The 14094-nt window shown below is 39.8% G+C and overlaps 1 protein-coding gene across 2 annotated transcripts in view; it reads left to right on the top strand.

Moving 5' to 3' along the window:
- The first annotated feature begins 699 nt into the window (after positions 1-699).
- The window catches only part of FARSB (phenylalanyl-tRNA synthetase subunit beta), a 36909-nt gene continuing 23514 nt past the window's right edge, over positions 700-14094 (top strand). For both annotated transcript variants that reach the window (XM_069024856.1, XM_069024857.1), the window contains exons 1-13: positions 700-796; positions 1772-1827; positions 2728-2882; positions 3386-3458; positions 3734-3849; positions 4288-4438; positions 5422-5530; positions 7767-7837; positions 9159-9220; positions 9307-9358; positions 10833-10894; positions 11280-11487; positions 11915-11995. In XM_069024856.1, the coding sequence (XP_068880957.1) occupies positions 739-796; positions 1772-1827; positions 2728-2882; positions 3386-3458; positions 3734-3849; positions 4288-4438; positions 5422-5530; positions 7767-7837; positions 9159-9220; positions 9307-9358; positions 10833-10894; positions 11280-11487; positions 11915-11995 (1254 nt within the window). In that variant the 5' untranslated portion in view covers positions 700-738. The remainder of the gene's footprint in view (positions 797-1771; positions 1828-2727; positions 2883-3385; positions 3459-3733; positions 3850-4287; positions 4439-5421; positions 5531-7766; positions 7838-9158; positions 9221-9306; positions 9359-10832; positions 10895-11279; positions 11488-11914; positions 11996-14094) is intronic.

The following is a 14094-nucleotide window of genomic DNA, read 5'->3' as shown; positions in this document are numbered from 1 at the left end:
AGGTGCGTCCGCACACCCAGCACCTGCGCTGCCCTGGCGGGCCGGGCGGGCTTTTCCCCTTGGAGCAACCGGAGACTTGGCACTCCCGGGAGCGCTTAAGGCTCTTACCATTAAAGAGCTTATGGAGCTGACCCAGAACTTAAGAGTTCCTGCAATGTTTGGCGTCAAGCCTTTCGTTTCTAATTAAACCAACACACACACAGCCTCCTCCCGCCCGCGGCGCTTCGCGCGGGGTGTCCGTGACAGGGATCGTCAAAATAAAACTTCGGAGTGAAACAGAAAACACTCCCCGAAACTTGCACAGAGCTGCCCCGGCTGACACCCCCTCCCCCTCCCCCTCTTCTCCATGGGGACGGCGGCAGCGCCGGGATTCACCATCCCACAGCGCTGGGACCTGCGGTCCCCACGTAGGGACGGGGACAGCGGCACCGCCGGGACTCGCGGTCCCTCAGGGGCGGCCCCTCCCGCGCAGCGCCGGAGACAGCGCGGGGTCCCTGCCGCGCGCTGATGTCACTGCCGTAGCTGCCCGCCGCGCTGCCGGGGCTCGGTGCGCCGCCCGCCCCCTCCCCTGGCGCAAGACAAGGGCGCAGCAGCCCCACGGCCGCCCGGGCCCGGTGTCACGGAGCCGAGGAGGGGCGGGCGCGGGCGGGGGTCTGGGCGCGGCCCGCGGGCAGCGCGGTGGGAACGCGGTGGGGCCTGGCGGGCGCGCGGCGCAGGCGCGGTGCGGGCCGGGCCGCCATGCCGACCGTCAGCGTGAAGCGGGACCTGCTGTTCCAGGCGCTGGGCAGGACCTACAGTGAGTGTCCGGCGTCCCCACTGTGCTGCGGAACGCGCTGGCCCCGCACCGCGGCCGCCGCGCTGCCACCGCCGCGGCGCCTCCGCTGCTGCCCGCCCCGGCCGGGGCGAAGCCTTGAGCGCGCACGGTCCCGCCGGCCGCACCCTCTGCGCTCCGCGTGTCCCGTGTCCCGGGGCTGCACTGGGACCCTCGGGGAAGCCCAGGCCTCAGACCGCCGGTGGCTCCCCTGCCGCCTGCTCCTCCCCAGCCCATGGCATGCCAGGCACAGCCATGTGTTATCCCTGGCCCCTTCAGCCCGTTGCCCCCACACGCACTGCTTGAGCCCGAATCTCTCGGGAAATCGCGGTGTCTGGTTGGAGTTTCAGTCTGTTTTAGGATCTAGTTAAATCAAGAAGGAGAGAGAAGAGGTGGGAGAAAGCAAAGCGAGCAGTGAATAGTGTGGGTTTATTCAGTCCTTCCTTCCTGGCTGAGGAAACAGATTTAAGAACTGTTCGGCTGAAGCAGCATTGAGGGACGTGCAGTGGTTTAGACTAGGCAGGAGCTGTGGGTCTTCAGACAGCCCGGTGCAAATCTCTATTGTCAGATTAGGGCTGTGTTACTCACATGTTACAGCGCAGTTGATGCAACCTCTGTAGAACAACCTGACTGATAAGAATAGGAGCAGGTGGCAGAAGCTGCCCAGTTATTCCCTCCTGTTTTCATTGTCTGTTCAGGCCAGAGTTGCTCTGACAAACTTGGCTGACGACCTGAGCTCCAAGGCTCAGAAGCCCTCCCTCGTGACTGTAAGAATATCATATCAATAAATTGAATACGTACTAAAGAAGCTGCTATTAAGATGCAAATATAAGGAAAATTCTTTAAATTACTTTTTCCTTTTTTCTTTAAAATAGCATCTTGTTTGCAAACATTCCAAACACACACAAAATTAGGTCTGAGGTCTACTTATTAATCAAAATTCACCTTCTTCCTTCTCAGCGGATGAAGAATTTGATGAGCTTTGTTTTGAGTTTGGTTTGGAGCTTGATGAAATTGTAAGTAATGTTTTTATTTGTTGCTTTCTATTTGGTAGGAGTTTGTATAGCATATTTCCAGCATATCCCCTGGTAGAGTGTTATAATGGACTGTGCTAACACAGGTGTTTTGAATATGGAAAAAACCCCCTCAGATATGCAAAAGTTACTGCCTTGGAAGCAAGAGACTCCAGGATGGCATAGTGCTGTACTTTCTGGAGGTCAGCACTCCATGCCACTTGATCTTCAGTCTCAGGCCCGTTTTTATTTAGCAGCATAAATATGGCCATAGACCATGCTTTGATTATATTTTACAAGATCTGTTTGGCTTTGTTTGATATGCAGTCGTCTGTGCAATATCCACAAAAAAAATATTTGTTCTGGACATTGTTAGCTGAGTTGTAACTAATTTATATTTAACATTTTGATTTAGATTCTGTACTTGTGGAGATTTGCTAGCCCTGATAACTATCCATGCAAATCTTGTTCAAGTAGACCTGTTTTGGTTTTATCTTTTAATTTTAATTTATTGGCCTTTTAATGACATTTATCAAAAGAGATCTGAACATCATATGTTATGCTTAATTTCAGAATAAACTTGATTTGACAAGTCATTTGCCAATCTATTGCCAAAAGTAAGGTCTCAGATCTCTCCTGGGATCTGACAGCCTGGAGGTTCTTGCTCCTCTAATCTCTTTTCTTAAAATCTTAGTACTGAATTTTTCCTTTGGTACACTGTTTTACAGTTTCTGAGTTTGAGGTCTTAGGTATTTTCTCATATTTGGTGTGTCCATTTGCTGTATAAATGCAAATTACACTGTTAAACTTCTAATTAAAACAGTTTCTCCCGTCATATCACAGTCATACTCCTGTCAGCGTTAAGATATATCAGGTTAAAACCACATTTTTGCTTAATTTCAGACATCTGAGAAGGACATTATAAGTAAAGAAAAAGGTGAAGAAAAGGCAAAGGGTGCATCTGATGTCATTCTCTATAAAATTGATGTTCCTGCCAACCGTTATGATCTGCTTTGTCTGGAAGGATTGGTCCGAGGACTGCAGGTCTTTAAGGAAAGGTAAGGCAGAGTTGTGAGATTTCTTTGTCATTTGTTATTTGTTGAAATATGGGGCCATTTCTGGTCAGCAAACAGAACTTCCTACTTGTTAGGATTTTGAGTAGATCAGATGCATCAGATGTTCCTCTGGAGAGGATCTATTGCATAACTTTAAAAGAGTAGACTAGAGTGCTATTGGGTTTTGGATCTGTTCTAAAAAGTTTTCAATTGCTATTCCATTTGAGACTCGTCCTCTGTAAGGAGATTCTGCAGAGAAACTTTCTGGTGATCCTTTGTAATAAATACCAAACCAAATAATTTATTTCACTTTTCTGCAATGACTTGTTGAGTTCTTCCTTTCTAGTTCAGTAATCTGTTTACCATCCCATAAAAAACAAGTTTTGCACAGTTAACTAATTACATGCCAAGAAACATTACCAAGAAAGTTTTCTACATATAATTGCTGCTACATTTCTAGAGTTTCCTGCATTTCAGCTACAGATTTACTTCTGTTGTTGTTTTAGGGTAAATCTCCCTAGATATGAAAAGGTAATACCAGCTGAGGGTGAAGGTCAGAGGCTGATTATCACTGAACAGGTAAAAGTGTTTACTGCATCTTTGTAAATGTATTGAGAGTTGCTGAAGCAGCAAGATCCGTATCAGTACGATTTTGTAAGAGCAGTGAGACTGGAAATCTTGTGTGCAGAGCAAGAGCTAAAGAAATTTAAATATCTCTGCTCGTTGTGATCTATTCTTAGGAAAGAGGAGTGGGAGGAACAATAGACAAATTGTTTTGGGTGAACCTATTAACAGATCAAATCAAAGTTTCAGATGCTCACTTGAAATGTGCATGCTGCTGTTGTAAATTGCAGACTGCCCAGATCCGGCCTCATGCTGTAGCTGCTGTCCTCCGAAATATAACTTTTACCAAGGACCGTTACGACAGTTTCATTGACCTCCAAGAGAAACTACACCAAAATATTTGCAGGTTAGTGCTCAAATTTAAAGTAGTGCATAGCGTCTGTGTGTATGATTTTATCACACGATGAGACTGCACATCCCCATTGCAGAGAGGTGTTACGGTTATGGCAAGGAAAATCTTCTCTAGCAGCTCTCTTAATCCTTCTCATTTCTTTACCTGTTCTGTCTGCTGCTAATATTGTTCAACATAAATAGCTGTTTTAGATCATGCAACAGCTCAGACAGAAGTGTTTTGCAACATTCCCATTGGATTTGTCTTGACTAGTGTTGTAGTTTGTAATAATATTTATTAAAATGTTATTAGTGAAATAATTTCTAGGCTTCACAAAATTATCTGTCTACTTTTTCAGTAAGCTCTGTGAATGCATAGAAGTGTAGAGCATCATACTCTAAGAAACTCCAAGTATTACTAGTAAAAACATTATTTTGCCTTCTTTCTTTCTAGGAAAAGAGCGTTAGTAGCAATAGGTACCCATGACTTGGACACCATCTCGGGTCCATTTACTTTTACAGCCAAAGCACCTTCTGAAATTAAATTTAAGCCCTTGAATCAATCCAAGGAGTACACAGCCTCACAAATTATGGATCTGTATAGGGTAAGTGAGATTTTTCAGATTTGTTGCACTAAATGTAGGAAGATAAATTTCCAAGGCTAAATATCTCTCATAACCTTGCTATTAAAAGTTGTTCTTACAAATAAAACACAGTTATCTTCCATAGCTTCACAGCCAGTGAACATTCCGTATTTTGCTTATCATGAGAAATGCATGGTAATATTTTATTTTCATTGTTTGTGAAAGATACCTTTGGGGCTAAGAGCAACTCTTAGAATAGTGGGTTTGGTAGTAAGTTTCTGATTTATCAAGTAAAGTCTGGCACTGCTCCTGGCCCAGCATCCTGATGAAACCAGGCAAATGCTAGGAAAAGATTCTATCAGGTCTGATTTGACAGTGTTTTGTGGGCCAGTTCCAATGACAGTATTTGAAAATGCTACTATTTATCACTATTTATCATTACAATACACAGCTCTGCTGGAACATGTATTGGCCATAGAGACAAATCCTCAAGTATCTCTGACTAAAGAGTAAGAGAGCTCAAAAACAAGAGAGACTAAAAGGAAATTAAGTTTTTGGTACAGGACATACCTATGTCATTAGAACAAATGTAAAATTTGAATCAAATTTAGGTATAAATGTGTCAGTATCCAGCAATTTATAACTAAAAGTATTGTAGTGCTAATTTTTATCACTTTTAAGTAGAGTTCCTGTAGACTAAGGATATTGGCAATGTTTGTCTGCTGTGTTGAACAGGGGTGTCATTTGGACTGCATAGCCTATGCATGTTTGAGAGAATCCTTAAATAATCTTCAATACTTCTGAAGAAAACCAAAAATCCAGTTCTCTCATTTCAAGCTTTTCCTGCTGCTGGGAATAAACACCCTTTGCTAGTAAAATACCTAATTCTAACCCAATTCTTCCCACCTTCAAAATTCCCCTTAATCACTCGGCAAAGGATTGTGGCTCTGTGGCAGCTCACCTGTGAGCTGAAGTGAAATTCAGGCTGTGCTTTGTTTCTCCAGACTGACAGCCACCTTCGGCACTATTTGCACCTGATTGAAAACAAGCCACGTTACCCTGTCATTTATGACAGCAATGGGGTTGTTCTGTCCATGCCACCAATTATCAATGGTAAGATTAATTTGTGACTGCTTTGTACTGTTACTGCTGTTTTGTGTGTGAATTCATGTCTGACAGAAACACTGATGTGTAATAGGGATTATTATGTTTTCTTAATTGATTCACTCACAATTTCATATAGTCTTCTTTCCTTCTTTCAGTGTAAAGGCAGTCACATTTTTGCTCCCTCCCTAGGCAGCTAGTGTTCCTTTTTCTCATCTTCATCAGAAGGATGTAAAAGTCCTACTGCAAACCTCTGCATTTAGCTTCTCATACCCTTCTGCAACTCAACGAAGTACCTTGTGAGAGGAACTTCTGTTAGGAAAGCATTTTGTTTAGCTAGAAGAAGCCTGCATGAAGTTATTTTGTAAACTGATAACTGTAACTGGTAACTGCAACTTTGTACTCCATTTTATGAGGTCACAGCTGGGAACTTACCAGCAATGTGAACTAGTTTTTATGGACCCTGTTACTATCACACAAGTGATTTCCCGAGAGTTTAATGGCTTAAAAATAATAAATTGGTCTAGACTTTTTTGCATTGTTTCTAAACATGGGTTTCCTCTGAATGCAAAAGAAACTGTGGGTGATTTTTGAGAACTACATTTATTGAAGCCGTTTAACGGCATGACAAGAATTACTTCTTTAAGAAAGACATTTCGTTATACCTATATACTGAAATATATGTCAGGAATCAGTAAATTTCCCTACACTGACCAATGAATCTGCAGTGATAATCTCTTTGGATGTATGCTTCCTAATAGACCTTTATCCAGCTAACCCAAATCTTCTTAAAAGGCAGCTCAAACTCTCTGGCAGGGACTGGTAACAAAAACTGTTCTGAATTGAAGGTGATATCAACCACTGTGCCTGATCCTTCTTTGTTAGGCTCATTCCAACTTGGGTGTGTTCCATGTATAAGCACGGCATATTGTTTATATTTTATCAATTAAAAAGGTTGAGCTAAATTTAGTGCCCTCCTCTGCTTTAGAGAACAGTATCTAAGAGAGGCTTCCAGGTTAGAGGTCCTTTTTAAACAGATAGTGCAATGTAAACATCTGTACTGGTTGTTTGGATTATCTACAAGCACTGAAGTGAAGGGTTGTATTTGCTTTGAAGCAAGTCCAGACATGCTGAATACATTCCATCAGCAAAGAGACACAGCACAGCTATAAGGGAGTACAAGATCCCTCAGCCCTGAGGTCTCTGGTGCACCTACCTTCCAGTCTATCTGTGACCTAATTTCTCAGATAGGAAACTAAACCAGAGAAGCTAAGTCAGGGTCAAACAAAGGAAGCAGGAATTCCCATGTATATCCAAATGCTCTCTTTTGCCTCTGGTGGGGTGCATGTTCATTAATGAATGGTGCAAGGAAAGGCAGGAAGGACGAAGAGGTTGGATTTGGCATGATCCTACACAGTTCTAGGACCATGCACGCCCATTCCTGCATGATTCCCAGCAATGGAATTCACTACAGGTGTGCACCGCCCATCCGTACCTAACAGGCAGAATGAGATCTCTGTATAGCTACTCCAGATTGCTGTGGCTTACTAACAAACCCCACTTTTGTAGGGAACCAACTACTGGGGGACTTTGCATCCAGTTTGCAAAAGAGACACTTCAGAAAAGTTCTAAGTGCACCAGGGATGCTCTTCAATGCACACATCATAACTCCCAGTACAGACAAAGCAAATTCATGCCTAGAAGCGACCCATATAGGACCTAAATCACAACCGTAGAGCAACCTGTAGTGTATCAGCAGACAGTGTCAGGACATCACAAAATGGCTATTGATAGTCATTAGTCTAAATCACTTTTTTTAAAACCATTTCATTTATTCCTGCCCAAGGAAATGACACATCACACATCTGATGCAAATGTGAGACTAAACCGAGGGAAGATGGGTTGCTGTGGCAGTGCAGAGCCCTTTCCTAAACAGCAGATGGCCACTGTTCTGTTAGCTGACTTTCCAGCTGAGTGCCAGGATACCTGTGGATTCCTGTCTCTTGCAGTGTAAAGCATAACCCAGTCAGAGTGTCTGTTCTGTCTTTTTCCTTTTATTTGATTCATAAATTTAAAAATGAAAAGAACTGCTATTCAGCCAACAGCTCTGAATGTTGGTGCAGTAGATAGTGGTTTTTTTAAAGCTGTGGAGGATGACAGTGATCTTTCTGACACAAAATGAGTATCAGTGTTACTGCAATAAAACTAATATTTCTTAACATGTTTTTGTTTTCACATGTTTTAGGAGATCATACAAAAATAAGCCTAAATACCAGAAATGTGTTTATTGAATGTACAGGCACAGATATTACAAAGGTAAATCTTTCCAGCTTTTGATATGCATTAATATAATTGTTTTCCCTTTGGATAATAGAGCTCCAATACAAAGACCTACAACAACATGGCATTTCCTGTATGGAGCCAGCCTTCCAATACAAAAGTTGTAGGACTGTGGAATTCCCTTGACACAGTTTCAGGCTTGCTGTGTAGATAGCATTGTGTTTCAGCTGAATTTTGATTTTACTGTATCTTTATGTTGACGCTAAGTGTTCAGCTTGTATGAGAAAATAATTCAAGTAAATTAGAGACTGTTTGTCCTTGTCGAACACTTTTTCTAAATCTGAAAGGCTTTGAAAAGAGTAAAATTTACTAAGTCTGCCTGTTTTGGCAGAATACTCTTTGTAAAGATTCATTTTGTCTCCTACTGAAAATTTGGGCTGAGGGAAAAAAGTAAACAATTTTTCTACTTAGTTATCTTTTTCAAGCAGGGATGCTTTACAAATAATTGCTGAATTCAAGTCTTTCCATATGCAAATTCTGTAACTCAAAGCTGAAGCATGAAAGCCTAGGAGTTATAATTGCCTGTTCTTGAATATAGGTTGTGCATTCATTGATAGTTTCCCAAAAGTGTGTTAACTTGATGCTTAAGAGCAAAATTGCTTTTAACTTACCCTACTACATAATGACATGTTAACAACACAAATAAATTTACATGTTGGGAAGTGGCTTCTAAACAAACTAATAGATAACTGCTTCTTGCTAATGCTTGTCTTGATAGTAAAATAAATATAGTGTTGTTCTGTTTACATGAAGGAAATTACACTGTTAGACATCAAAAAAAAAACCCCTTTGTAGATTGAGAAGTTCATCTGAATCTCATTATTATGTTCCATTATACTAATCTCTTAAAATATTAACAATAAAACAAAAATAACCAAAAAAAACCAGATTATTTGATAATGTATTGCTAAACAATGCCCAGTCCTTTAACCTCTCCATTCTCACTTGAACTTCAGTAAAATGACTAATAAGACAGAAGGTTAGGAAGACCCAGCTCCAAATGGTAATAAAACCCCTATGTTTCTAAAGAACAGAGTTTAGAAAAGATACACAATTCCTTCAGAATGTTGAAAACCAAAGATTTTCAAGTTTTGCACAAATGTCTTCATCAGAAGGAAAATGTTTTTTAAAATTTGATCTAGTGTTCTACACTGCTAGGAAATTGGTGATTATTAAATAGAATAGAATGAAGAGGGTGTAAGATGAGATATTTTCCCTGTTTCTTTGTTAAGATATTTTGTCTACTTGAACACAGTGGGTGGCAGATTTCAATGGGATTTTTATGTTTGTTTTGTAGGCAAAAATTGTTCTTGATATCATAGTCACAATGTTCAGTGAATATTGTGAGAAGCCATTCACGTGAGTATAAATCTCCAGACAGAGAGACATTACATTTGGGCCATGTGTTAAAAACATTTTTACTTATATTTTTCTGTCTCTTTCAGTGTTGAAGCAGCAGAGGTAGTTTATCCCAATGGGAAGACCCACATCTATCCGGTAAGCACAGCATTAGGATATATTTGTGTCCTTAGGGAGAGGGCTTTATTTACATAAAGTCTAGTAAGAGTGACATTGTGGTTTTTTTCTGCAGTGGCAGCATGTGCTGGTTCTGGGGTGTAGTGTAAAGACCCAGCTTGGCACTATCTCTGTATTAGTGAGCCAGAGCCTTCTCTAACCCCACAAAAAATAACTCCATCTCCAGCTTCTCCTTGTCTAGGAAACTCATTCTGAAGCTCCACTGAATTGTGATGAGGTTAAAAAGACACTATTATGGTTTAGAGTGCATGTGATAGGAACTTTTTCAGAAACAAGTAAAGATTGCAATCAAAGGTCATAATCTGTGTCTAAAGCTTTTAAAACCTACATGTTCCAAATCAGGAAAAATTAATGCAGGAAGAGGTCTTTCAGCCTTAAAGCCTATGGACAACTGAAATCAGCCTCAGCATAATGTACTTATCAGATCTGGACGCTTTAGTGCCCTTCAGTTAAAATAACCTTGTAACACTGCATTTTTCAGTCTTTCACTTTACAGACACCAACTATGTAAAGGTCTATAAGGCCGAATGTTGACTTCAAGTGCAGTTCAGAGCCTCTGACAGACCTCTTTGCAGTAATGGAGTCTTACATTTTTATTCTCTTAATAAGTATAAAGAAAGCAGTTCCTCCTGTTTCCTGAAAGTAACTGAAGACAGTTGAGTTCATAAAATCGGATATATCAAGCAAGTACAGACTGTTTTTTTGGTGAGAGGTTTTCTAGTGTCATTTTAGCTTTTTCTTTTCACAATGTCAGTTTTAATCACCAGAGGAAAGATGTAAAATCCTGAAAAGATAGCCAACAAAATAGAAATTTCTCCAGTAACCTAAGCAGCTTCCCTAGATAAAATAGAGGAAAAAAAATCCCCAAAGTTTCAGATGCTATGGTTTTTAAGAATTTGTATATCAAGAAGTTTAGATAAACATATGAAATACTTAAATACATACAAAATAACTTCCTTAAATATGTTGCACACTTGCTAAGTAAAATACTGGTAGGTATTTGTGTGCCAATAAAGAAATAGAAAGTTTTCTTTCTTTTTCCTCCTAAAAGTCATTTGATCTGTACAAGACCATGAGATCTCATTCATGACCATTCTATGCTTTAGGGCTTTGACTTAGGATGAACTGGTCACCAGAAACTTTCAGTGACTCTGTTGCTCGCATATATCAGAAATTATCGGAAGTTTCAATAATGGGGATTTCATGCTGCATTCACCCTTCCAGCTTAACCAAGAACAGCTTTTGCATCACATACTAGAGTATATTTTCAACAATCCTGTAACTTTAGAATGCTAAATTTAGTCTAATATTCCACATTTGTCTTCTGTGGGTGTCATTTTAGTATAGCAATTAGAAGCTAGATTACTAAGATTGAATCCTCTTAGGCAGAAATAGAGGCACGGTGTATGCTTAAAATCTTTGTCTTTTTTTTTAGGAGCTGGCTTATCGAACAGAGAAGGTGAAACCTGAATACATTAACAAGAAAATAGGAATCAGGTGGGTTACTGCAAATGAAAACATAGTTTATATTAACCATGACAAAGGTACTAGAAGACATTGATTATTGCATTGTTTTAAAAATGTTTAGACTATTTGATTTTTTTTTAATTTATCAAAAATTCAGGGGTTATCTTGGGTAATTAGATCAACTCTAAGAGTTCTTCCCCTGCTTCACACAACTGTTATGAAGTAAAGAAAAATGGCCATCTCATGAGTGAGAATCTGAGCTGGTTCTGTTTGAATGCTAAGACTGTGTACAGTCCATAAAGCACTTGCAGAGTCTTCAGGATATGAGGCAATGCAGAAGAAACATTGATTACTTTACAAAGCCAGTCAATACAGTGCAAAATCCATAAATTATCACTCTCTTGTTTTGTTTCAGGGAAACTCCATCAAGCCTGGCAAAGCTGCTGACTAGGATGTGTTTGAAGTCACACGTCACAGGGAATGGGAACCATATAGAGGTTGAAATCCCTCCTACCAGAGCAGACATTATCCATGCCTGTGATATCGTAGAAGATGCAGCAATAGCTTATGGTTATAACAACATTCAGATGCTGATTCCGAAAACGTACACCATAGCTAATCAAGTAAGATTGCCCCTTCAAATGAATGCTCTGTTGTCAGTAAATGACTGCTGCATGCCAGAAGGGCTTTGGGGAAAACAGAACCTAGGAATTAAATATTTTGACATGCTTTGCCTTGAGAAGTATTTACCATGGATGGGATACAAAACAGATGCCCCACTGATTTGAATAAGCCTAAGACCAGTGGTTGCTGGTACTTGAAAAAAGACAGGGTTTAAGTAGGGAGTCCGTATGAAATCTCTAACTGGGAGATTCATTTCCTCAGGCAAGCCTAAAGGCAGCTGGCTAATGCTTTCAAAAATTTCAAAAATTAACACGAGCATAGTCCCTCCTTAGTGAATTCACCATCATGTAACAGGCAGAACCACCTCAGGAAAGAATAGCAAAATGCTTTTAGATGGAAGCTGAAAACTGTTTTGTTTCATTTTAGCTCCCCCTCAATAAGCTCGCAGAACTTCTGAGACTGGACTTGGCAGCTGCTGGATTCACTGAAGCACTCACTTTTGCCCTGGTATATTACATTGATTTCATGTTTTTTTCAGTCTCATGTTGGAACAGTGATGCAATCAAAACTGCAGAGGATGGTCTGAGGATATGTTGTATAAATGTACCAGTATCACCCAGTACTGTTTCGGCAGCTGATTGCTTACTAGGGCTTTGGAATCATAGTATAATATTTGGTGAGTTTGTAGGTCAGAAAAATGAAATGAGTCACTGTTAATATGGCATTTAGTTCTAAGTATAGAGAGGGAAATAACTACTGAAGAAGACTGGTTTTAGTTTTACTTGATAGGATGAAATTGTAAGACAGCAAATCTCTCTCAAGACTTTGGTCACCAGATGTGAAATTCATCCTAGTTCAATAATCTGGAAAACCAACATGAACATTTAGTACTTGCTGGTGGGTATTACTACAGTGTATTGAGATTTCCCTGTTTCTATATTTTTCTTTAGTATTGTCACTTGCCCACGATTCCTTGCATTAGATAATTCAGTCTGCAAAGAGTTTATTTTAAGAATACCCATTAAAAAGTTACAATTCACAGACACTAAGGGGACATCCTCTGTAAATTTCACCACAGGTAGGCTTTTGAATATAGGTAACAAGTAGATAGATAGATAAAAATGGTATATTTTTTATCTACATTTGTTATCACTGGTTTTAGATATTATTACAGCCATGCCAATAGTCTTTGACCAAAAATTAGGACTCTGCAGCAGCAAGTGCCACTCCTGTTCTAACAACTGGCATAATTTGTACTGTGGAAATTATACAGCAGGGTTGTTGTGCTACAATACAATGTATGGTAGGAAACAACATCTTTATCATGGCCACTTGCTTATACCCTTTAGCTGTGAACTGGATCAGAGAACCTATCAGAGATCTACTATTAAAACCAAAAAAGTTAAGTACACTCCCATGCCCTCCAAACGTGTAGGGTAACTGTCCATACGTGGAGACTGGCATAGTCAGCTATTGAAAATATATTACACATTTTAAAAAATCCTTTCTATTGCAAGATCTGCTCAAAGCCTTTGCCTAAATGTCCAATTTGTGTACATTTTAGTATTTGGGGAGCTACCATCACATATTCTATTAAAATCTCTGTGGAATTTCTCAACTTCTTCCTGAACCTAAAAACTTACTAGATGGCCAGAGGTAAAAATCCTTCAAAGTACACAATCTCCTAAAAGAGAGAGTGATCTGCTCAAAGATTTTTTTTTTTGATAATTTACTCAAATATTTTAAGATGCAGCATTTCAGGCTCCTAAAACACTTCTGGTAGTTGAAAAGTTCAGCTATTGCAACCAAATTTGGTAATATAAATGGACTAAATAAGACTTTAATACCTTCAGATTTCACAGAGCTTCAAAAGCAAAATTTGATCTCATTCTGAAAAATATATTCCAGTTTTAATATTTGGTTATTAACGCATTTATATAACCAGGACAATAAGTAGTATTACCTCCTGCAGTGCTAATATCTGACAGAGGTATTCAGATCTGTGGTAGTACCATGTTGAAGAAATAATTCATATAATGTAGTCAAACTTAAAAAGTTTTTCCTTACTCATTAATACAGTTCATTTTTTTCAGCACCAAATAGGTAATATGCTTGAAACATTTAATATATTACATTGCTACAACCGAGAACCTTTATGAGCTGCAACAGCAGAATTTTTGAAGGTCATGCAGTGTATCATGATATCACATTTCATATTTGTATTTCTGCTGTGGCAGGATGAAACCCACAGCCTGCTGTGTCCCCAGCACTTTATTAAAACACCAGTGTGAGGCTTATGACTATGATAACTATAATTTAGGCTACAGTTCTGTACCCCAGTGTTATATGACAAACACTGCTTATATATTTATGCACTCAGTCTGTTTCTTGGTTGGAGCCCCAAATTACCATTGTACACAATAACGTTGCCTTCTGTGAGGAGCTCCAGTTTAGCCAGAATGCATTTAGTTAAATCACAGTAACATGCTGTAGTTCAGATATACATCTGAAAACTGTTTAACACAGTTCTCTCCTCCTAAGTTCAGCATTCCTTGTGTGCATTTGGGATTTTTTTGTTATTCAATAATCAACTTTTTCAGATGGTA

The sequence above is a fragment of the Aphelocoma coerulescens genome, chromosome 9 (genome assembly GCF_041296385.1).
Source record: "Aphelocoma coerulescens isolate FSJ_1873_10779 chromosome 9, UR_Acoe_1.0, whole genome shotgun sequence".
NCBI lineage: Eukaryota > Metazoa > Chordata > Aves > Passeriformes > Corvidae > Aphelocoma > Aphelocoma coerulescens.
This window is presented reverse-complemented; position numbering and strand designations above follow the sequence as displayed.